The sequence below is a fragment of the Perissodus microlepis genome, chromosome 16 (assembly GCF_051167445.1).
Source record: "Perissodus microlepis isolate ML-2025 ecotype Zambia chromosome 16, ASM5116744v1, whole genome shotgun sequence".
Lineage (NCBI taxonomy): Eukaryota > Metazoa > Chordata > Actinopteri > Cichliformes > Cichlidae > Perissodus > Perissodus microlepis.
The window spans coordinates 3,863,450-3,887,284 of record NC_140476.1 but is presented as its reverse complement, the minus strand read 5'-3'; the positions used below and the strand labels follow the sequence as shown (position 1 = coordinate 3,887,284).

General features: G+C 40.4%; 2 protein-coding genes across 2 annotated transcripts; one reads left to right on the top strand and one right to left on the bottom strand.

Moving 5' to 3' along the window:
* The first annotated feature begins 858 nt into the window (after nucleotides 1-858).
* Nucleotides 859-8,417, top strand: gjc4b (gap junction protein gamma 4b). Its single transcript, XM_084908234.1, has 3 exons — nucleotides 859-1,059; nucleotides 5,737-6,913; nucleotides 7,014-8,417. The coding sequence occupies exons 2-3, from the start codon at nucleotides 5,767-5,769 to the stop codon at nucleotides 7,025-7,027; spliced, it is 1,161 nt and encodes a 386-aa protein (XP_084764360.1). The 5' UTR covers nucleotides 859-1,059; nucleotides 5,737-5,766; the 3' UTR covers nucleotides 7,028-8,417.
* Nucleotides 8,418-10,042: 1,625 nt separating this feature from the next.
* LOC146370226 (lactase/phlorizin hydrolase) lies at nucleotides 10,043-21,333 on the bottom strand. The gene is made up of 17 exons (XM_084908233.1): nucleotides 20,721-21,333; nucleotides 19,962-20,032; nucleotides 18,526-18,603; nucleotides 18,340-18,433; nucleotides 17,103-17,187; nucleotides 16,334-17,012; nucleotides 15,590-16,238; nucleotides 13,942-15,492; nucleotides 13,578-13,846; nucleotides 13,197-13,487; nucleotides 12,916-13,114; nucleotides 12,476-12,678; nucleotides 12,289-12,395; nucleotides 12,006-12,137; nucleotides 11,606-11,829; nucleotides 11,203-11,433; nucleotides 10,043-10,264 (listed from the first exon to the last, which is right to left on the bottom strand). Exons 1-17 carry the CDS (start codon nucleotides 21,331-21,333, stop codon nucleotides 10,068-10,070), a joined length of 5,673 nt encoding a protein of 1,890 aa, XP_084764359.1. The 3' UTR covers nucleotides 10,043-10,067.
* Between the last annotated feature and the right edge of the window lie 2,502 nt (nucleotides 21,334-23,835).

The following is a 23,835-nucleotide window of genomic DNA, read 5'->3' as shown; positions in this document are numbered from 1 at the left end:
AGTTTAATTTAATCATTGTTTCTCCAAAAAAATTATTTTTGAAGGGAAAATAAGGACAGTAAGGAAAATCATCCTGTTTGCAGACTTCTAGCTGCAGGCCAGTTGCTTTTGTGGGATCTGATTTAATACACTGCAGTGTATGTGTGGACATGTTTAACCTGAACAGTGAGACAAACTGATGCATGTCTTCCTCAATGTGTATCTTATCTCTTTGGCATCTGTTGGATGTGTTTAATCCTTGAACGTGGATATCTAAAACACTTGAATTACTGTGACATTCAGCTTTGAAGGCACTGCACATCTGCTTTTCTGTATGACATTATTATAATTTTTTGGAACCTGTCAGTCCTCGTTTGTACGTGTGTGTGTGTGTGTGTGTTTGATTTTATTCTGGACCTCTGAGTCAGAGATGGACTGAGTCATTACATCTAAAGCCTGTTTTAAATTCATCTGATTTGGAACAGTTTGTTCTGACTTGGAGTTTAAATCGAGACATTTAATTCAGTTTGGATACCTGGAAATTATCCAGTTTGGACAGAAATGGAAACTTCTGCAGGTTGCAGACAGGCTCAAGCACCTCCAATAAAACTGTCTCTGTTGTTAACAATTAAAGCCTTTTTACGAGGCCAAAATTTAAGTGGCGAACTAAACCCATTCTCTGTTTTTTCCAGTAAAAAAACAGATTTATTCTTTGCTTCTAGAATGCTCCTCCTGCGACACATTTCTCGGTCCTCTCACCCTGGAATTATAAGACGAAGCAAAGATTGCATCAGGAATGCTGGCAGTTTAATGCTTTTCTCCTGGCTGCGCAGAAAGGGGGTGGGGTGCCTGGCTGGAACTGGGAGGAGAAGAAAAGAGGGGAGGGGGGATTTGGGAATATTCTTTGTCCTCGCCCAGCAGTTCGACACACAACTGGAGAAACGACGCGAGCTCCTCGTTGGAAAAGAAGAAAAACCTGGATGGCTTGATATGAAGAGCGGGAGGACTTTGATTTAAAAGAGAAACCCTGCGTCAGACCACGACTTTAATGAAAAGGAGGACCTGGAATCATAACTGAAGGTAAAACACCTCACAGACAAAGCGCGGCGGGGACGCGGGTGCATCTTCTCTTAGCTTTGGCTAACAAATAAGAGCTTTAACTAGACTTTTATCTTCAACTTCTCGGGCCTGTCCGCCGGTGGCTGTGATTGTAAAGCGTCGGAGGTCACTGCAGCGTTTTTAATAAGCCGTGCGTTACAGCACAAATCCGTTAAACGAGAGTTTACGCGCACAGTGTGAAAGCAGGGAGCGCTAATTAAAGAGAGAAAAGGGGAATCTTACTGCACATTAAGGCAAAGATATCTAATTAGCAGCATGTGCAGTTACAGCTGCGTTGGCACGCGGACTATTTATCTCGTTTTAACGGGACTTTTATCTGCATCCACTTTGTGATTGGACGGTCAGGAACCGTCTGGTTTTTCCCCCCTGGAATCTGCCCACACACGCTTATGTGGGATATTAGCTGCAATATCGATACTTTCTTAACGGTTTTCAGGATTTATAAAAACAATGTCGCCTACCGGTTTGCTTTGATAACAGTCGGTAACATTAACGGAGCACGCGGGGCACCGCGCTGACGACGTGTCCAGTCGTTGGCCACGAGGAGGAATTTTATTCCCTGCAAATGGATTAGCTTCCTTAAAATTCCATATCGGAATTCGTTGAATTTGGGTTTTTAAATGATTTTTCTTGTTTTCTTGTCATTACTCTTCCTCAGTTTTACTAATTAAGTAGGTTTTATGATGTGACTCACTGTGCTGTGATGGGCGGATGGTTTGGGATGTCTTTTTCCCCCCCAAACCCGGTTCTATCGTTAAACTTAACCGGAAGTCACTCCTTACTCAGGTCTGCTCGTTCCCTGCTTACTTGTCGGTCTCTCCCCCCTGCTTCAGAGCAGGGGCTTCTATGCTTAAGCGCATTGAGGTACCGGAAGGTTAACTGCAGCGAGCCTCCCAGATGTGGCACAAAACCCTCTCTGTTCAGCGGGGGTGAGGGCAGTGTTGAATCTCCACTGGGTGGAAGCAGCCTGTTTTCTGTCAAATACCACACAGACAGGCCCGGGCTGGCTCTGCAGACAAGGCTGAAACTCATTTGTCTTTTGACGGATGAGTGGGGAACATGCAGGGAGTCTCTGCAAAATCTCAATTGTTAATACTGATGTTCGTATCACCCCTCTAGTAAATGTATGGTTCAAGCTATATAAAATGTGGTCATTGAAAATAGATGGATTTTACATTACATTACTGTTTCTTGGATAGGTGGGTAGGCCCATGAGTGGTTTCAGAGTCAGCACAGCTGAAGGAGACTGAAAGCAGGGTAGAAACGCTACAAAAACTCATCAAAATTTGGATGAACACTTCCGCTGCCGTGACTTCAGGTCCCTTGTTTTGTTATGTGCAGTGTACCAGCATTGATGAGTGGAAGTGATAAGCTCGATTCCAAAAATTGTTTTTGATGGAGTTTTTGATGCTCGGAATTTGATCCAGTGAGGTCCTGCATTTCTGTTAGGCAATCTTTGTTATGTAAAAGTTGATAAATTGTTGAGTAACTTAGCAGTTCGCACGTGATGGACTAGTGAATAGTGGTGCTGAGAAGGAGCTGTAAAACTAAAAATAAGGATATGAGCAACAGGCCCATCTACATACCATTCTTTGATTCCAGTGCTCAATTATCAAGAGCAGCTGAGGGTTACATTCAGCTCTTTCTGCTACTTCCAGCTTTTCGCTTTAGGCTTGCTTGTGAGCACTCAGACTTGAACAAAATGTCAGTTCTTACTATCTAACTATTAACCTACATTTCAAGCAGCTGAGGATCATCTTGACCTATAGTCCTCCTGGCTTTGCATCAACAAAACTACAGTATAGCTCAGTTTAGATGGAGGGTAAAGATAGTTCTCACAAATATTTAGTATGTGTTATCTCCATGGAAACCCAACAGTTGCGATACCACACTTTTGTGTTGCTGCATCTCTTTGCATGTACAAATGAAATGGCTGCATGCAGCAACAACATAAACCACAGATGAGATACTGAGAGGGGAGCAGTGACTAAACACAGGAAGATAATTCTTTGATTTAGTAGTTAATGTTTCAGACTGAATCGTCAAAAACTTGCTGATCATTTATCTGATTGTCATGACCCAGTTGTTCCTGCACAATGCAAAATGTTCTTTATCTAAGGAAGTTGTTGTTTTGTTTTGTTTTGTTTTTTGTCCTTGCCAACCCTGCGTCAAACATGAGTACCACTCACACTGGAGAGTTGCCCGGTATAACAAACCACATTTTGAGCTGGAGCGCTGAGGAGAGTAATGTGTGATCTTTGGAAGGCTTTTCAGTGGTAGTTGGCGTTGGAATCGTTCGGGTCACTTTTCCCTTATTTGATCTAGTTGATCTTTTCATGCATGCAGTTGTTCTTAGCCACACAGCATATTATCAGCTAAAAGGCTTGTTGCAGGTGTGCATGTATACTTTTAATCAGCAGTTATGAATGAATGTTTAAATGATGTTAAATGTGATTTCTCCCTCACTGCTAAAAACATGGGGTAGATGGAAAAGTATCATAATCCAAGCTATGAAAGGAAGCACAATAAATCCTACAAATGTGCTGGCTGAATAATTTGAGGCTTTCATGTCCAGCGTTTCTTTTCACGTTTAACAGAGACGGCATAACGGCATCACTCGTTGGCAGTCTCACAAAACCTCAAGCTAAGGAAGTTCTTTCACACAGACGACATGACCAATGAGCTGATCTGACTGAAAAACTGAGTTTGTCAGCTGAGAGTAGTTTCCCCACAGACTTCAATACAACCATCTTTTTAAAACCATGGAGAGCGCCCCCTTTTGGGCATTTGAAAGAATTCCGATTTGAGGTACTTGCAGTTGGCTTCAACTTTTAAACTCTAAAGATATGTTTGGATGTTATATAAACTCTGTGGTATGATGTGGTGAATATGTTCTTTTTTTGGTTTGTTTGTTTTTTGTAACCATAATATATAAGTTATTCAAAACTTCATGCTTTTATATTCACAGTAGGGATGGGAGGATGGAAATCCAGAATCTGTTCCATCAAGCTCATTGGTTGCTTTTTTCATTCCAGCCGTGTTTCTCTGCTCACAGTGGCAGTGGAGACTTGGATATAAATTAGTTGCATTGAGCAGGAAATCAATAAAAAAAAAAGTATAAATAGAGCGCATGGTGATGTCAGGATCAGTCGAGTCTTAGCCATTCCTTTGTGCTGATGTTGCCGTAGGGTGCTAGCTGTTCTTTGTCAAGAATAAAAAGCATAAAACTAATAATGTGTTAAAGTGTTAAAAGTCATTTCCCATTTCTTTAGTCGAGTTGATGAAAAAGGTCACAGATAAAAGTTCAACGGGCAAGAAATAGTGTTTGTGCAACAACAGAGTGCTTCCCACATGGCTGTTAGCTAAAAACTTGGCATACGTTGGGCTTCAGCTTAAAAAAAATGAGAAAACTGGGCAAAGGGAAGACAAAAGGGCAAAAAAACAGGCGAATAACAGTATTTGTAAGTTATGACCTTGAGAAATAGGAAAAATCCAGCGAAGAGGGATCTGGCCCTTCAGTTGATCCATCTGCTGCGCACGGATTCGTCATCAGAAACGTCTCAGCCTGAGAGTTCAGGTTGTGTTGAAGAATAAAGGTGGTCACAACAACAATTGACTTTTGATCTCACTATTAACATAGATAACAAAAAATTATATTTAATATATAGTATATACATCACATGATAACAACTAAAGAAATGAGGGGTGACGTGAGGTTTTTGCACAGCACTACTTTTTATTTTATGATTCATGTAGTTGAATAAAGGCTTTTCAGTCTTTATGACCGATATATGAACAGAGTCGTTTCAAGGCAGAGGCAAAAAGCAGCATAAGAGTTTGAATAGAAACTTGTACCTCATGTAGCTGGTTGAAGTGCAGCAGCTTGGTTTATAGTTCTGGATAATTACACAGCTGAAGTTATGAGGTTTGACACAGATGTTGTGAAACCACACAAGCTCTTCATTACTACCTTGTTGTCAGATTACTAAAATTCAGCTAAGAACAACCACACGTGGCTCTGAATTAGTTTGTAACTTCTTAAACTTCTGCGAATGTCACTGAACTCTGTAAAAGATGAAGACAGCTTTCAGTGTCTTTGCACAGCAGTGTCGTAACATGGAAATGTGGTGCTTGACTGAAATTTTGCTTGCTGAAGTTTCCTCACGCTAACACGCGCATGGTTCCAGACCTTACATGAATGCTTCTTCTTTTTTTTTTTAATGTCTGACCTCAGGGCTTTTTTTTCTTTCTTTTTTTGCTGTGATAAACACCATGTACCGTGTCTGCTGGTTAGACTATCTGCACATCGCAGTCTGCCTGTGGTTACATGATTTTGATTGCATCTATTCAGACAATATCGGAGATCCTTGCCTGAGCATGCCTGCAGATTTTAGTCCATGGCTGTAATGGGTACTACTGTGAGGGTGACATAATAGCACCACCTTGTGTTGCAAAAACATGATACACCTACTACAGTGAATTTAAATGTTAAGTACTACTGTATTTCTTTTTTTTTTTTTTTGGTCATATTTTACTGACCCATATTCCTTCACGCGCTTTCTGTTGTCGGGCCAGCTTCTTGGTAAAGACATCCAGAAATTAACTTTGATATATGCTTTTTTTCCCTCTCTTACACAGACATAGCTGTGTTCCTGTTCCAAAGACAAAATGAGTTGGAGCTTCCTCACACGCCTTTTGGATGAGATTTCCAATCACTCCACCTTTGTGGGCAAGATCTGGCTCACCCTCCTCATTGTTTTTCGGATTGTGCTGACGGTTGTTGGAGGAGAGTCGATCTACTACGATGAACAGAGTAAATTTGTGTGTAACACGCAGCAACCTGGTTGCGAGAACGTATGCTATGACGCCTTTGCGCCATTGTCGCACATTCGCTTCTGGGTGTTTCAGGTGATCATGATCACCACTCCCACCATCATGTACCTTGGGTTTGCTATGCACAAGATTGCTCGCATGGATGACGATGACTACAGGCCCCAGGGCAGGAAGAGGATGCCTATAGTGAGCCGTGGTGCTAACAGGGACTATGAGGAAGCGGAGGACAATGGGGAGGAGGATCCCATGATCACTGAAGAAATTGAGCCAGAAAAGGAAAAGGAGGTTGCGGAAAAGCCCAAGAAAAAGCACGACGGGCGCCGTCGCATCAAGAGAGATGGCCTGATGAAGGTCTACGTGTTCCAGCTGTTATCACGTGCCATCTTTGAGACCTCCTTCCTGTTTGGACAGTACATCCTTTATGGTCTGGAAGTGGCACCGTCGTACGTATGCACACGTTCCCCTTGCCCGCACACAGTGGATTGCTTCGTGTCACGCCCAACAGAGAAGACTATCTTCCTGCTTATAATGTATGCCGTCAGCGCCTTGTGTCTCCTCTTTACCCTGTTGGAGATCCTGCACCTTGGCATCAGTGGTATCCGTGACTGCTTTTGCACGCCACGGCCCCGGCACCCCACCCCACGACACTCAGCTCTGGCCAGCCAGAGGTCCTCCATCTGCCGCCAGCCCTCTGCGCCTCCAGGCTATCACACTGCTTTGAAGAAGGATCCATCTGGAAAACTGGGATTTCGAGATAACCTGGGAGACTCAGGTCGCGAGTCTTTCGGGGACGAGGCATCGTCTCGGGAGCTGGAGAGGCTGCGCAGGCACCTAAAACTGGCCCAGCAGCATCTGGATATGGCATACCAGAACGAGGAGAGCAGCCCGTCACGCAGCAGCAGCCCCGAATCTAACGGCACTGCAGTGGAGCAGAACAGGCTAAACTTTGCCCAGGAAAAGCAGAGCAGTACCTGTGACAAAGGTGAGGCTTCCGTCTTTGTCTCTTGATAACCACAGTTTTATTTTTTTTTCTGGCTGTTTTTGAAACTCATTGCTTAACAACCCTGATGATCTGTCTGCAGGTCTTCGTGCATAGATTCTCATCAGCTGGGCAGTTAACACGAGGAGCAGTGAGAGGACACAAGGGATTTGAACCAAGGGGAGTCTGTATGTGTGAGTGGGATGTTGTGAAATTGCTTGAGGTGGATGAAGTCAGCCCAAGCCTTCCAGTGTTATGGCCGACTGTGGTCGAGCATCGGTTCAAATTGCAAGAACGGTCGTCTCAACCCAGCAATACTCGAGACACAAGCCGGTCTGAAGATCCAAAGTGCTTACAAACTGCCATAGTGCAACAAGAACAGTTAAGGTTACCATGTGCTTCTCCCTCAGGGCAGCTATTTTTTTTTTTTAATATAATTAACTTTAAGTCTTAGAGCTATTAGTCATTTTTATGAGTTTGTCCTCCATTGGATGTTCAGTGATTGCATCTAAAGTTTGCATTAGATTAAAACTGGAAAACTTAATGGGATTTTTCTAAGGCCAAGCCAGATGTGCAAAAAAAGATGTTGAAACTGTAAGAATTTTGTGTTTTGTGCAGAAGTGAGAGTGCTTTTACATGCAAACAAAGGGTTAATGGACACGGCACCACTCATAAAGAAAAGGTACTGGAGTTATTGTCATGCTGATGAAGACTTTGAGGGGTAACATTTCATACAAAGGTTTCCCTCAAGTGTGTCAAAGGATTTGTTTTTTGTGATTTTGATGATGTTGCACCAGTCAGCATTCCTAAGTCTGGTGCCTGACTGGTGACTGGAACACACTTGGGATGCCTTTGTCCAAAGGAATAAACAAACCTGGGTAATGCTTGAAAACCATTTAACTCTTGATAATGACTTGTATTGTTTTAAACATTTAATACTGTATTTTTGTATTAGTTGTAAGTGTTGTTGTCTTGACTCTTGTCACTGTGGCCAACACGTTTGGGATTGTTTTGTTTTTTTCCCTGTTTTTCAAAGAGTATTTGCTACTGTCTTAGCTCCCTGATGCCAGATTTTGTTGGACTGGTGTATTCTGTTTGGTACAGTTGAGATAATATTGCAACACTTTTCTCTTTAATATTTAAATAATTTTGTTTTCTTATTTTATTAGGTACACATCATGTATGGCCACAAGAAATGTTAACTTTTGTTGTTGTTTTTTTTTCTTTTGGTTAAGTGGGGATAAAACTGTATCTGTTTGATATCTGAAAGTGCTGATTGCTGGATGAGTGTTTTCACTGTTCCAGGATCTGTAATCAAATCAATGTGAATTTAATGCCTTGAACGCGCTCTGACGAGATGCCATCTTTTTCTATTCTGAATAATACCCACAGTGCCAATTCATATTTTCATCTCAAGTTATTTTTGAACAATGCTTTTTGTACTTTTTATACTTTTTGTATTGATAGAACTTTGTGGTTAGTTTTAAAATAAAAATCCAAATTCAGATTTTTGGTCCTAGTTTTTCTTTGTTTACAAATATTGTTTTAGACAACATTGGACAATAATGTCTATGTTACCTTTACTGGTATGCTTTATCTCACGTCCCACAATCTTGGGTAAAATTTGGAAAGTGGTCCAGTTAAATAGATCCATCTTTGTATGTATTGAAAAAGGCCACAAGTATAACTCGGTTACTTTCCATCAGTGACCTGTACAGTGACTTGAATGATGTCTGTGAGGTCTAATACTTGACAATTTCACCTGCAAATGACTAATCCAAGCTGATATGTCGGGTCACTTCTATCTACATTCACTAGATACCTGAGTAGCTACACTTACCGCTTTCACAAGTGCACAGTCTGGCGACTGGAGGCCATTTGAGTGCACAGAAAATCAGTCAGAGGTGATCCGAGCTTTATGACACGGTGCTCTATCCTGCTGTCCATGCCACATTCAAAGTCAGTTAAACTACCTTTCTTCTCCATTTTGGTGCTCAGGTCTTGACCATGCCCAAACATTGAATTGGTATAATGTAACTGGCCAGTTAGATATGATATGAGTGTGATCTAAAAAAACCCCAAAAGGTCTCCAGTGAGGTTTTATCATTAAATAAATTATTTGGGGATTTGGCCATACATTTAATTTTCTATGAATAGGTTTTATTTGCAACTTAAATCAGACAGGGCACTGCCTCATAGCAAGAAGGTCCTGAGTTTGATTCCTCCACCTCACCTTTCTGTGTGGAGTTTGCATGTTCTCCTCCCCGGGTACTCCAGCTTCCTCCCACAGTCCAAACACATACGGTTGGTGGGGTTAGGTTAATTGGTGGATTTAAATTGCCCATAGGCGTGAATGTGAGCGCAAATGATTGTCTGTCCCTGTGTTAGCCCTGTGCCAGGCTGACGACCTGTCCAGGGTGTATCCTGTCTCTCGCACCTATGGCCGCTGGGATAGGCTCCAACCTCCGGCGACACTGACAAGGATAATGTAAGACAATTGATGGTTGGACAGACACCATTATTGATGCTGTACGGTATGGTATACATTTATTTTCAGTAAGTCAGATTATTTTACTTTCTGGTACTGAACATGCCACAATCCAGTAAGCTGAGCACTAGCATAGTACGTTTTATATGGCTACTTTAGACAGCCAGTGACCTCTAGAGGAATTAGGTGATTCCTACACTCCATTTTTAAAAAGCTTTCTGAGAACAGAAAGTTGAAGAAACAACATAATATTCTAAATAGCACTTTTTAAACCCATTTTACAGCCATATAGACAAACTAATCACCCTGGCTGACAAACTGATGATTTTTAACAGAAAATACTTGGCTTTGTTGACTAATACAGCAGGTAATAAGCTTTTGCAGGTCAGTCCTATATGCAGAAGTCTGAAAGTCTGATACTAAACAGCAAATGAAGAAATATTTTACTTAATTAGTCCCAAAACACACAAACATATTTTTACATGTACGCTTACATGGTATCTCAAACTAAACGGACCACAGATCATTTTTAAAAATGATTTAAAATTGTAGTTTAACCTTGACAGTGACAGCAACATTATAGAAGAGGAAAATAAATAATTAATATACCTGCAATTAAAATGCATCTGTCAATATGAGGGCTTTAATAATACGTCAAGTTATCTGCAATTAGAATGTTTTTCCACTTTTACAAATCTGATTTTTTGACTTAAAGAAGCAAAATGATGCACAAACAGCTCCAAACACTGCAACACTCAGAAGAGCAAATGTGACATTAAGTCCGGTCTCAGCATTGCGGACAGAGAGCTCCATACCAAGGAACCTCATAGTGGCATTGTTGTCAGTGATTGGTGGTGCAGCTGTTCCTGCAGAAAAGACACAGAAACCAAAGTTTTCATATTATTTTTTAACATTTGCAGGCAGTAACTGTAAATCAAAGCCCTATTTTACCTGTTGTTAGAATTCCCCCACAGAAATTGCATTAAGGTTTAAATTTATTTGGTGTGGTGTGGCAGGTTTGACTACAGCTACAGTTGCTAGCACTCTGCTAGGCTGTACCTATTCTGAGTCAGTGAACTGGACCTCTGAATTTTGTTCTCAGTATTCTGAGCACTTTTAATGCTATTATTTACAACAAGGTTTCTTGTATGTCTATACACCTCTAAGTAGCAGGTGTCTGTGAGCTGGTAAGAAAAACACTAACAAGATGAAAACATTAGCTTTCACTATGTCAGAGCATTATTTTTGCACCGTGTCTAATTATCATGCTAATTTTAGCTATTTGTTAGTAAGCTAGTGCTGTTAACTAACACACTTGCAAACATCTTACATCTGTCTAAATGATCTGCATTCATACAATACACAAGCTTAACTCTGCTATAACGCTTAAGCTCAACTTACAAAATGCTTGCATGCAGGAATAGATATTTAGGACCCCCTCGGTATCCCTGTTACTTCTGATCATGGAACTGCATATTGTATTGCAGCTGTCCAGTTTAGGTGTCCTAAAAGGCTTGCTTTTGCACTGTGGAAGCACCTTGTTAGGTGGGAATTCCACTTCTCTTAACTTTAATGCATTTCGCAGTTTTTAGCAATGTAACTGTGTCAATGGAGAGCCAACCTGGCTGGTTAGCATTAGCTGAAAACTTCCCACACAAATATATATTGTGTTCTGACTTTAAAGTACCAAGTTGGTAATACCATAATGCTGAACTGATACAACTGAAACTAAACATAGACTTTAAATATTTATGTTTACAGTAGGGTGGCTACGTACTATTTACAATCCATGGTGTCAATTTACCTTCCACAGGATTCAAGCACTCATGTCCTGACGCAGGGTGAGGGAATCCATTGCAGGTTATGATTTTAGAGTAGTCGGAAACAGATTTCTTAGCTACTCGAGAAATATTAGGGTCTGAATGATTCACGTAAAAAAAACCAAATCTCTCTGAAAAGCCTTTAGCCCACTCAAAGTTGTCCATCAGTGACCAAGCTGTGTAGCCACGGATGTCTACACCATCTAGTAAGTAAGCTGGGAAGAGAAAAGAGATAAGTTAACTTTTTTGCACTTAAAATCTAGTTTCTTAATGTTTCCACAAAAGAAAGAAAAAAAAAACAGCCACATTTTATCTGAGACATATTTATAGCCTTCTTCTCTCTAACTGTGCTGGTCCTAAATAGATTCCAAGATAAATTTTTCATACCTTTTAACGCCTGGTTGATGTATTTTTCATAGTAGTGGCTCCTGTGAGTATCATTTAGATCAACAGTGCCCCGCTCTGAGATGCCATTCTCAGTGATAATAATTGGTGGATTTCCATATTCCTCCTTGATAAAATTAAGTATTCTGCGGAATCCAAATGGTGTGACTTTCAGCCAGCCTGAACCTGAATCCAGCCAGGTGAGATCAACAATTGACCCTGCACCCCTGTGAAGATCAAAAAGATTAGATTTTTGAGTTTGAGTAAAACAATGAAATAAGTTTCACATTTCAGTAAACGGCCACAGCAGAGAACAAAGTCAGTTGTGCTAAATCTGTTGGTTTCTTTTATTAGAAGAAAAATGAAAGATTACTCTAATAATATTTATCTAACGTTTGCTTACTTGTCTCCATCATAGTGCTGAAGGTTCTTATAGTCCACAGGGAATGTTAGGACAGTGGTGTAATAGTTGAACCCAAAATAATCATAAGTGCCTTTAATTCTTTTAACCTCCTCCGGAGTGAACTCAGGCAGCCTGGAAAATGGAAGTGAAACCAACAGGTTATGTGGTGGTTGAAAAAAGGACCAAACAACAAAAAAAGTGAAAATGTCCTGCTGCTTTTAAAGGTAACTTTGTAGCAAATATTTTTTTTCCTTTTGGGGCCTAAATGTAGTTTTTTTAATACCTAGATTTTGACAGACCAGCAGCAAGGCTTCGCTCACGAATGACTGTCTTCATTATGTCATTGTAGTCACCATTATATACAGGATGGGCAAACCAGCCAATGTAGAACTGCACAAAAAGACACACAAAAGACACTTGAAATAACCACTATGACATATTGCTTTAAAATATAACAGGAACTGGTGTACCAGAATGGCGCGTATTGCAGCATCATAGTCCTCTTGCTTATAAGGATTTCTGGGTTCAGACCAGTCAGAGTTAATTGTGATGGAGATAATTCCATTCTGTTTGGCCCTGTACTTGTCATTGTAAATATGCCAGGCCTCAGCATGAGCTTTAAGCAGGTTGTGACCAACAATGTAGGGCAGAGTACCTGGTCGGAAACTGATCCCTGGAGACAAACAGACACATTTGCAGCCTCTACGCTTTATATTTTTTGTTGTTGAGGGTTTGGTCAAGGATTGCTTTATTGTTTTTACAGAAGACATTTTGTTTGATGTTTGTAACAGTACATTTTGTTTTGAACAATTTTGGTGTCCTTATATACAGTTTTGCATGTTCAGTAACAGTACTATTCCTATTTGTTAAATAAAGCAGACAACCAGGAATACTAAAGCATAAAGCTCACCTGGGGCACTTACTCCATAACCATGTCCTATCATGGCTACATTGTAGGGTTCGTTAATAGTGATCCAAAATTTCACTTTGTGGCCAAGTCTGTCAAAGATGAAGTCAGCATAATCTCTAAATTTGGTAACAATAGTGTCATTTTCCCATCCCCCAATATCCTGCAGGGCTTGTGGAAGGTCCCAGTGGTACAGAGTGACCTGAAAGCAAAGGGAAAGGGTTTACTGACGTTATTGAATTTACCAATTCTAGTACAGTTCTTTTAGCTGTAATTATACATACATGAGGCTGAATGTTTGCAGCAATCAGTGCATCCACCAGTCTGTGGTAGTAATTGAGTCCAGCCTCATTAATGTAGTTGGTGGTACCATCAGGAAGGACCCTTGACCATGATATGGAGAATCGATAATGGGTCACCTTGAGTTGCTTTAATATGGCAACATCCTCTTCTACTTTATTGTAACTGTCACAAGCTATGTCCCCATTGTCATCATTGGAGATTCGGAGATGAGTGTGAGCAAACTTGTCCCAAATACTGAGACCTTTGCCATCAGCTCTCCACCCCCCTTCAATCTGAAAGGAATAAGTATAAAACAGTAATTTGAAATGAATGAAAATAGAGTAAGCATTGCAATATATGTGCAGTGGCCTTATCTAGGGTACCTGGTATGATGCTGTGGCAGTACTCCAAATGAAATCATCTCGAAAATGTCCATAAAGTACCTTCTCATCATCTGGCAATGGGAAACCATTATCCTTTATGATGTTATAATAGAAATGAGCTGAGTACTTGGGTGTTCTTGACCGATTTGGGCTACTGAAGTCCACGTGGTGCAGGCCAAATCCAACGTTGTACCCATTTAGCCACTCAAAAGAATCCATTAGAGAGGTTGCAGTGTATCCTTTCACAGTCACACCATCAACTTTATAGGCTGTAATGTAAACAAGCGCACAAAAAAATTAGGTACATTGAAAATACTTATAAAGATCATGCAATGTAGCTAATGAAATCACTTTAACAGTATACCTTTCAGAGCCTCATCAATATAGGCCTTGTAAAAAAACACTCTGGCAGAATCATCCCAAGTTGTCTGTGCTTCTGTAGCAACTCCATTCTCAGTAATATAAATCTCTGGATCACCATACTCCTCCTTGATCCAGTTGAGGAGTCGCCTCAAGCCCCAGGCCACAACTTTTTGGTTAGGAATGGCTGTAGTTGGTGAATCAGGTTCCTCTTCTTCCTTGAAGTCCCAGTCATATTCATAAGACTCGGGGCTAAGCCGAGCTGTAACATGGCTTACAATCTTTGTAGTGTAATGATTTATACAGAATACGTCAGCAGTTCCCTTGATGAAGTTCTTTTCTTCTTCAGTAAAGGAAGGAAGTCTTGACTGTGGAAGACCTTGGATTTCACTTTTGTTCCCAACTTGCCACTTCAGTGCATCAGGATAGTCACCATTCTTAAAAATAGGATGTGCAAACCATCCCAGTTGGAACTGCATCGCCCGGTCAGCAGCCACCACTTCACGGCGAACGCTGACATCTTTAGGTTCAGCCCAATCAGCATTGAGGGCTATGGATATTAGACCACCCTGAGACTGGCGATACTTGTCGTCATATGTATGGTAGGCCTTGGCATGAGCTTTAATGAGGTTGTGTGCAACTATGTATGGTCTATATCCTGGGTCCTTAACATTTGGTGGCATATTTCCAAGTCCATATCCAGACCATGCAATTGTCTGAGGCTGGTTAAGGGTTATCCAGAATTTCACTCTGTCACCAAAAGTAGCAAAGCAGAAGTCACAATAGTCATTAAAAATGTCAATCATCTCTGCACTTTCCCAGCCATTGACCTTTTGCAAAGCTTCAGGAAGGTCCCAGTGGTACAGTGTTACCATGGGTTCGATATTGTACGCTATAAGACCATCAATGAGTCTGTTGTAGTAGTCAACACCTTTCTGGTTGAGGGACTTACGTGTGCCATCAGGAAAGATCCTGGACCAGGACAAAGAGAATCTGTATGACTTCACCCTCAGAGCCCGCAGCATGTAGAGATCTTCATTAAGTCTGTTGTAACTGTCACAGGCTACATTGCCATTTGCGTTATCAGGAATAGTGTTAGTTGTCTGCGTGAATCTATCCCATATACTAGGACCTTTGCCATCAGCATTCCAGCCACCTTCAATTTGGTAGGCCGAAGAAGAAATTCCCCAACTGAAGCCCTCAGGAAAAGTGCCATAATGGTACATTTTTCTATCAAAGTTTGACTGTGAAGAGAATTTCTCCCAAACTACCTTTGCCTGAGATGGAACTTCTGAGGGTGGTAAAGCAGCTAAACGTCGAGTTAATGGCCTTTCTGCAGCTTTAAACTTCTTACTTTTTTGTGAACTGAAACCGTTTTGCTCGATAATCTCAGCGTACAAATATGCAGATTGCTTTGGGGTCCTTGGTCTGGATGCATCTTCAAAGCTGACATAGTGAAGACCAAATCTTTGGCTGTAGCCTTGGTTTGCCTCAAATCCATCCATGAGTGACTGCACTGTGAATCGCTGCACATCCACTCCATCTGTGAGTGTTGCTACAAAATGAACAAACAAAAACAAGATTAATATTTGAATTATTTTAACTCTCTCTCTAAAAAGTGACTTCAGATCAGGAAAATCCCCAACACTAACCTTTCAGGGCCTCATTGATGTAACTTCTCATATAGTCCATTCTGCTGGTGTCAGTGAGACTGTCAACACTGTAATTTGTTGGCATCCCATTTCCTGTTATGTATATAGGTAATTTGTTAGCACTCAGGTATTCTGTTGAAATGTAGTTCAGGAGCCTTCTAAGTCCCCAAGGAACAGGATAGATCCAGTCAGAAGCTGTGGAACTCCATGTGGGGTCCACAGTTGCATGGAAGTCACCCACACCGTCAGGACCAGGGGTGCACCCACCATCACTGTTGCTGACCAGCCGAGAAGTATAGTGATTTAAACCAAAAAAGTCAGCAGTACCAAGTATCCTCTTGCTCTCTGTGGGAGTGAAAACTGGGAGCTTTGCTGGTACAGAGTCAGGGCATGCGGTTTTCTTCTGTTCTACCTGGTCTTTGAGTATTGCAGGATAATCTCCATCTACAAATATGGGATGTGCAAACCAACCCAGCATAAACTGCAGGTAACGGTCTGCAGCTGCTACGTCTTCAGGTTTGGCAGGGTCACTGGGCTCAGCCCAGTCAGAGTTCAAGGCAATGCCCACTTTTCCTCCTTGTGTTTTCCTGTAATTGTCATTATAGACATGCCAGGCCTCAGCATGGGACTTGAGAATATTGTGAGTGACCTGATAATGCAAAATCAAATGTTAAATACATCAGTGCAATAATTACACTTGTAATAAAGTGATTAATTGTAGTATTCTGATAACATCACTCTCACCTGATAGGAAGATTCCACATAGTCCCTTACTCCTGGGGCATGCACACCAGTACCATACCCGGCATGGCTCACTACCCAGGGACTATTGAATGTGTTCCAGATCTTGACTCTGTCTCCAAACCTGGAGAAGCAGAAGTCTGCATAGTCTTTGAAGGCCTCTACAATGGAGGCATTGGTCCATCCACCATAATTCTGGAGTGCTTGAGGCAGATCCCAGTGGTAGAGAGTGACAATGGGTTGTATGCCAGATGCAATGAGAGCATTTATCAGCTGGTCATAGTATTGAGCTCCTTTTTCTGATTGGCTCTGTCGGTACCCTGTGGGGAAAATACGGGCCCAAGAGATGGAAAACTGGTAGGTGTCGACCTGAAGACCTCGCAGAAGGTAGACATCATAATCTACCTTACGGTAACTGTCGCAAGCTAGGTCAGCTGTCTGATTTGCAAAGGCCAAGCCCTCATGACCAAACCGGTCCCAAATAGTCTCTCCTTTCCCGCCTTCTGACCAGCCACCTTCAGTCTTAAAAGATACACTGGAGGTGGCCCACTGGAAGCCAGAGGGGAATGATTCCTGAAGGAAAAGATCTCGTTCTGCAGTGGTCTGGGACTTAAATTTATCCCACACAGTCTGATAACTGTTTCTTAACCCTGTCACCCTGGTGTGGTGTGAACCTGCATGACTTTCAGAAAATAAAAAGACATAAATATCACACGTGAACTTAAAAAAAAATAGAATAACAATATATGTGAATCAGAGAATAAACTCTTACTTGACAAGAGCATCTTCCATGTCCAGCTTGCCTAACACGTCCTTCATGTCACACCCCACAATATTCAGGCCATTGTCCATCAGGACTGTGTTGTGGTCAAGAAACAGTTATGTCTTGTCAGTGTTAAAATGTTAAAACAGTAAGTATAAAGAAATAAAAAATGCATTCTCTTTGGATGGGTTGCTACAGACGTCTGGTGAGAATGTCATGTTAACAACACCTTTAGAAATATATTTACTTAGAAACACACTTGGTAATGTGTTCAATACTTATTTTACCCGCCCTATTTGTACATTTGGCAGCTCGTTTGAGGACAAAATGCAGAATTTAAAAGTATAGAATGTAATGTTATAATACATTATGTAATATCAGATTAGGATGGTGTATCCTAATAAAATGGGTCATAATATTTGCTTATATTTGCTAATACTTGGGTTACCAAAAGAAATTTTAGTCAACTAAAATCTACAGTGCAAACACTTTCTTCATTTAACCCAATATTCTTGGTACAATGCATCTGTCATAACAGTTATGCAGAAAGCATTGACTGTGCTCCAACATTTTCTATTAGCACTTTACTGGCTCATAATATGATGACATGACACTCATCACTTTCACTTGATAACTCTTCCACTTTTATGAGAGCAGTATTGTCAATTTTTACAGTGTTGCCTAATGTAAAAGCTTATATTAATGTGTTTTTTCTTCAGTAAATACCAGAGGATTTCTTTATTTGACATAATATTTTTTTTATTTTTCCATGATTACCAGTGTGAGCACTGGTTTCAGTGGCGCTGGTCATTGTTTTGGTGTTAATATCTCTTAACAGTTCCACATATTAAACGATATTAACTTCACCTTCTGGTTTAAGTGTAATGCACTTCATCTACCTCCAGTCAGACGCGAAAGTTTGTATGGCAAACCACTGTCATATTTATGAAAGCTCATGGGGCTAGGAAACCTCACGGTCCACTTTTAGTCACCGGTGCTAGTTTCAGTCAGTATGCAAATGTACTCTTTATAAGGTTGGGGAAACCTGCATGCAGTTAAGACTGAAGAAGTCACTTGGATGAGTGATGAAACGTTACTCCAACTGAAAACTCTACATCCAGATGAACAGAATCAACTTTTTGAGATTATATGCTATATATCTGTAAATACAAATTTAGTTGTATAGCTCTTCATATTCATTGGTAATTTAATGGAAAATAACAGCATAAAATATAATTGTATTTACCATTTAAAAAATTTCCAAGAACCTGATAATTACTCTGGGAACAGTCATGAGCAGTCATCTTGTACAGCAGGATAGGCAAGTTCCCAATGGACATCTACAGTGTTACAGAATATACAGATGCAGCAGTTTAACAGTAATGCAAAATCTGAAAAGCTAGGAATTTTTTTCTTCATGTGTTTACTGTACCTGTATCCTCCTTAGCTCGTTTTCAAAATTTGAGGAGATAACACAGTTATATTCAATGTGCACCGACAAGAAATCCATCTATTAAAAATAGAAGATACACAACAGCATACCATTACACTCAAGCCTCTTGATCAAAAAATAAACTGTATGTGATACTCTTTGATGTATATATATCACACTACTATTGTTTCAAAAATATACCATTACATAGTCATGTGAAACACAAAGTGCCAGAATATCATTGTTTAAAAATGTCTATTACAAAAATTGTCAATTTGTCATATAAATGAATGTAAAGCTTCTTTTGTGGGTCACCACAATGGACAGTTCAGTATAATTAATTTGGCATGGATCTTTATGTTTTATGAACTGTCACAGGAATTTCTCTCAAACTGTGGACCTTTAACACATTGCTAAAACTGTATCAATTCATTTTCAACCATACCAAATTAGGTTGAAATATAATTTCTTATTTACATAGCATTAAACATGAAAATAGCACATTGCAGTCCACAACCACCAAACATGTGGTCCTCTGGTTACATCAAACGGAAAACAGGCAACCATGTTTGAGAAAATATTCAAAGTGCACAAACCAGGGGGAGATCGATTTCTGAAAGTAGCATTAATACCATGCAGAAACTGGGTTCAAGTTGGTTTTTAGCATGAAACAGGAAAACAGGACAGCGCTGTTCACAACCACCAAACACGCAAACCAGGGTAGAGTAAAATCCTATCTGCCTCACACTTTCTTCTGCTTTCCATCTGTTCCACACAATATCATATCTTAAGCCTTGGATTGTAGCCTCAGAGATGCTAAGCAACATCAACAAGCTTTTGATTTGGTTAAATCACAAGCTTTAACCATTGCCTGGTAGGCAAGACTGGCCTACCAGGCAATAAGAGTTTGGATTTAACAGCATGTCATTTTACCCCAATTCCTTTGGTCCCTCCTGATATATGAGGCATCTAGATCTTGGACAGCGAACTCACTTTCTTTATGCACTGTTGCTTGAGTCTTCATGCAGGCTGAGCAGTGTTTCATACAGTGATCGAACCACTGTGATCAGGCTCATGGCTTAGGCTCAAGAAAAATCTGATGAGCAGAATGTGGGCATGTGACAACAAGGTGAAAGGGTGTGTGATGGAGAAAGATCACTTGGAATTTAATCGGGCTGTTGGGTTGGGTTGCTGATCCAAGCTGTGTATGATTATCTTATCTAGGCAAGCTAATCTCCAATTCAAGGGTAAAGGTGATTCTCCCTGTACCCTCAAAAAGCTTCACATATTTCTAGCTCTGGGCAAATAAGCATGTCTCATTGTTATTTTCAGATTGATTTTCTTTTCAGTTTTAACAATAAAGGGACTTGGTCTTAATTAAAGCTTAAGGTATACATAACGTTTACATACATAATGAAATAGAGTATTTAACTTACTGCTGTTGAATCGTTAATGTGAGAGAGGGAAGTCATATCTGTTGCTCTCAACCCAATTGACAGACGTCTTCCTGTAAATGTAGAAGCATTAAAGTCTTTTTTAATATTTATTTTAATATAAAATGTCTGCTGTAAAAATGGCTTGTTGGGTCAAACTGTACAGTGACATACATACAAGATTATTTTAGTGAATTCAATTGCTGCTGAGATAATCATGACAGTCTCTTGTAATATGTCCGATAAACAATGTTTTGAAGGCTTTCAGTATCAGTTGGCCATGAAGTATTTTCAACAGGTGGTATTTTTTAACAGTATTTTAACTTCTTAAGACATACAGAAAATCTGATGTGCTGTGGAATATTACAAAAACGCCTAAAATACACATCTATGTGTTTATTTTATGACACCAAAATATAACTTTTTGACATATATGAGAACTGGAAAACAGCAAATATGACATTTAATGGTGATTTATTTTTGTTTGTTTTATTTACCTTTTGATAGTAGTTTCCAATCAAACTTGATTTTTAAAATGCTTTTTTTTTTTGGCAGTTTTCTCGAAATACTGATTTTGTGTTTTTAAAGGTGAAATTAAAAACTCCTTTTGTAAAAGCCTTTGCATCTGATTTCTCAGCAATATTTTAAAAATAGCTTATTTGAAGGAATTTTTTTGAGAAATTTCTCAAGATTTCTTACTTCTGATTTTTACTCTATTTGCTTAGTATCTCATCTTAATTGTCTATTTTTCTTCTAACTCACCTTTGTCAGGAAAGCGCTGATGGTACATCTGGTAAATGTTCTTGTTGAGTTGAAGGATGTTCTGCAGAAAACTGGGAGCATGTGCAGGCTGCCCGTCATGCCAAACACCATCCAGTGTCACCCATGAGTGTGCAAGTGGTGCAAACTCTTGGAAGGCAAACTCTGCATACTGCTGAAACATCTGTGCCAGCTCCTGGCTCTCCCAGCCTCCATACCTTGATTGCAGAGACTCTGGAACTGTCCATCCATGAAGGATGACCAGAGGCTGAAGACCTGCTTCCAGCAGCTGTTTCAGCAGGGTCTGATAACATCTAACCACAGCCTGCTGGGGCTGGCTGGGGTGGCCTGTAGGAAGAAGTTGAGCCCATGACAGCGGTACTTTGAAGTGGGTCACCCCTCTGCCCTGCAGGTACTCAAAGTACTGCTTGGAGCCAGGAGGAACGGGATGACTGCAGTCAAAGGCATCATTTACGCTTCTGTCCGAACTTCTGACCACCTGCTTTGTCAGAGGCCCTGCAAGAAGCATGAAGTCCTGCCTTCCATTTACCTCACTGCTCTGACAACCACGGAGACAAAAAACGTACAGACAAAGAATCCACAACAGCTTCTTCATTGTGGCTCAAAGAAAAGTAACGAAGTGACAATATTCACTGGTTGCAGAGTTCTTTAAGGCAATTTTTGTTCGTTCTTATTGCATAATTACCCAATCAAGATCGGTATCTTGTGTAATTATTACAAGTGAACATGTTTATTGTAGCTGTGAAATATGGTCAGAAAGACTCTGGACTCAATCTACTGATAATTGAATCCCTATCTTGCAGTGATCTGAAAAGTCTCGAATGTGCAGCTGCAATATACCTTTTAAAATGTATAATTTTTATATCAGTGTGAGTTACAGTATATCAGTTAAAAGGAAAAAAACAGATAATTAGCAGAAAACAAGCATGAGAAGATATTTTATTTTAAAAGTCAGTTAGTTCTGCAGTTCAAAAGACCAAGGGGAATGAATTAAAACTGAGTATTTTTCTCACCAGCTTAATTTCTATGTAGATGAACTGGAGTATCAGCTACAGCTGTCAAAACAAAATATCCATCATAAACCACTATCAGCTTCTTGATACTCAACCTCCTGACTTGCATAAACAAGGCTATTAAAATCTCCCGAACTTTCAAGGTACAATGATAAGTAATGGTTATACAGCCAAAACTGTATTGCTCCGTAATATGTGCTATGTTATGAAGCGCAGTATTTAGAACCCGAATACAGACAGACAATCTAAACCAACAAATCAAACTGAAAGTTGAAACTGACAATAGGAGAGACCTAACGTCAAGCAGTGGTGGTGGTGGTGGTGGGGGGCACCTGAATGCCCTCAAGTTGATTGCATTGGCAGAGTAAAATCTAAATGGGCCAAATCTAAATTAAGAGGAGTTGTGTTTCTGGGGGTATTAACAGCAAAGTCACACCCTGCATGTTTTCATAGAAAAAGAATTCAGTTTTCACTTTTTTGAAAACTATATTAGGAGGTAAAGTTACTTTGGTAGGCTTTCTTTTGTCTTAGTTTATTGTCCAGAACACATTTATTAGATGTACAGTATTTATGACAGTATTTATGACAGTGTTTTTTCCATAACTGCTTATCACAGGTCCCAAAGGTCACTTACCCACTAAGGTGGGCAAGTGAAGAAGTGAAAATAGAGTGTGCTGTACTTTAACATGAGACTGAAAAGCAAAATTAATGACTGCATGTGGTATTAGTCATAATGAATGTCATTAAATTCACATTCATCTGTTACCAGGAAATGCTGGTGACTCCAGTGCAACAAAACGTAAATAGTAGGGGTGCAACGATACTCGTATCGATATTGAACCGTTCGATACAGTGCTTTCGGTTCGGTACGCATATGTATCGAACAATACAAAATTTTTAATTTATTTTATCAACTTTCCTTCTGACGATGCTGTCTGTGTTGAGCGCTCAGTGGATCTGCGCTCGACAGTGCAGCTTAGGCGGAGTAGTCGAACGCAGATTCACTGAGCGCAGGGCAAGCTAGCGAGACAGAAGTTAAGCTCTCCTTGCAACATGGCAAATTGAACCTCCCCCACCCTCATTCAGATCTGGTGTTTGGAACTATTTTGGTTTTCATGTGAAGTATGACCCTGAAGGTAAGCGCGTCATAGACTAAAGTAAAACAGTATGTTGGATGTGCCATGCAATGCTCAATTACATGGGTGGGAACTAGCGTGTTAGCGCAGTTAGCTCGTTAACGTGTTGGCCGTCCAGCCCCACGCACGGGGCGATCCGTGGTAGCTCGTTAACGGAGATTTGCCGTGTTGTGGCGTTAACGTCATTTCAACGAGATTAACGCTGACAGCACTAGTGGGAACACAACGAATATGACTGCACATTTACTCCAACATCATCCTAGTGCAAAGACAAGTGGAAGCAGACAAAAACAACAAGCACACATGCTACAAACTTTACCCGAGTCACTTAGACAGTCGTTAGCACATGATTCTCCTTATGGGGACCTGATATGTTTAATATGCTGCTGAGAATTATAGCCCAGAAGAAGCGTATAGTATAGCTTTTATTTTGGAAAGAGACATTTCTCTGTAATAAACTCTCTTCTCCAAAGATGAGTGATTCCTCAATCAGATACAGGGCTCGCAAAATCGCTAGCCCGGCGTCCCGGGGCTAGCGATTTTTCCATCTCTGCCCTGCCCGTCGGGCTATCGTAAGAAGGAAAGATATATGTCAATGCTTTTGCATTCTTTCGGAAATGTAGCTGGGTAATTATGTCATTGGCATCGGTGAGCCACTGTCAATATGTGACATATTGAAATCGCGTTTGAATTTGCGCTTGTTTTTTGCTTTCACTTTGCAATGGCGCGAACTGTGTATAGAGAGCGACAGTACTGATTGGTGAGTGACGATAATTTGAGCACCAATTCCTCTGACATCGTCTTATCAATCGTTAGCTTACTATGCAAACATGACAAGTGAAATCTCCCGCAACAAGCTTAAACATGTGAGAGGTTGATCGCGCAGAGAATCACTGAGCGTTATGTGAGTGCGTGTGTAAAAGCAGCAGGATATATATTTTAGTTCTC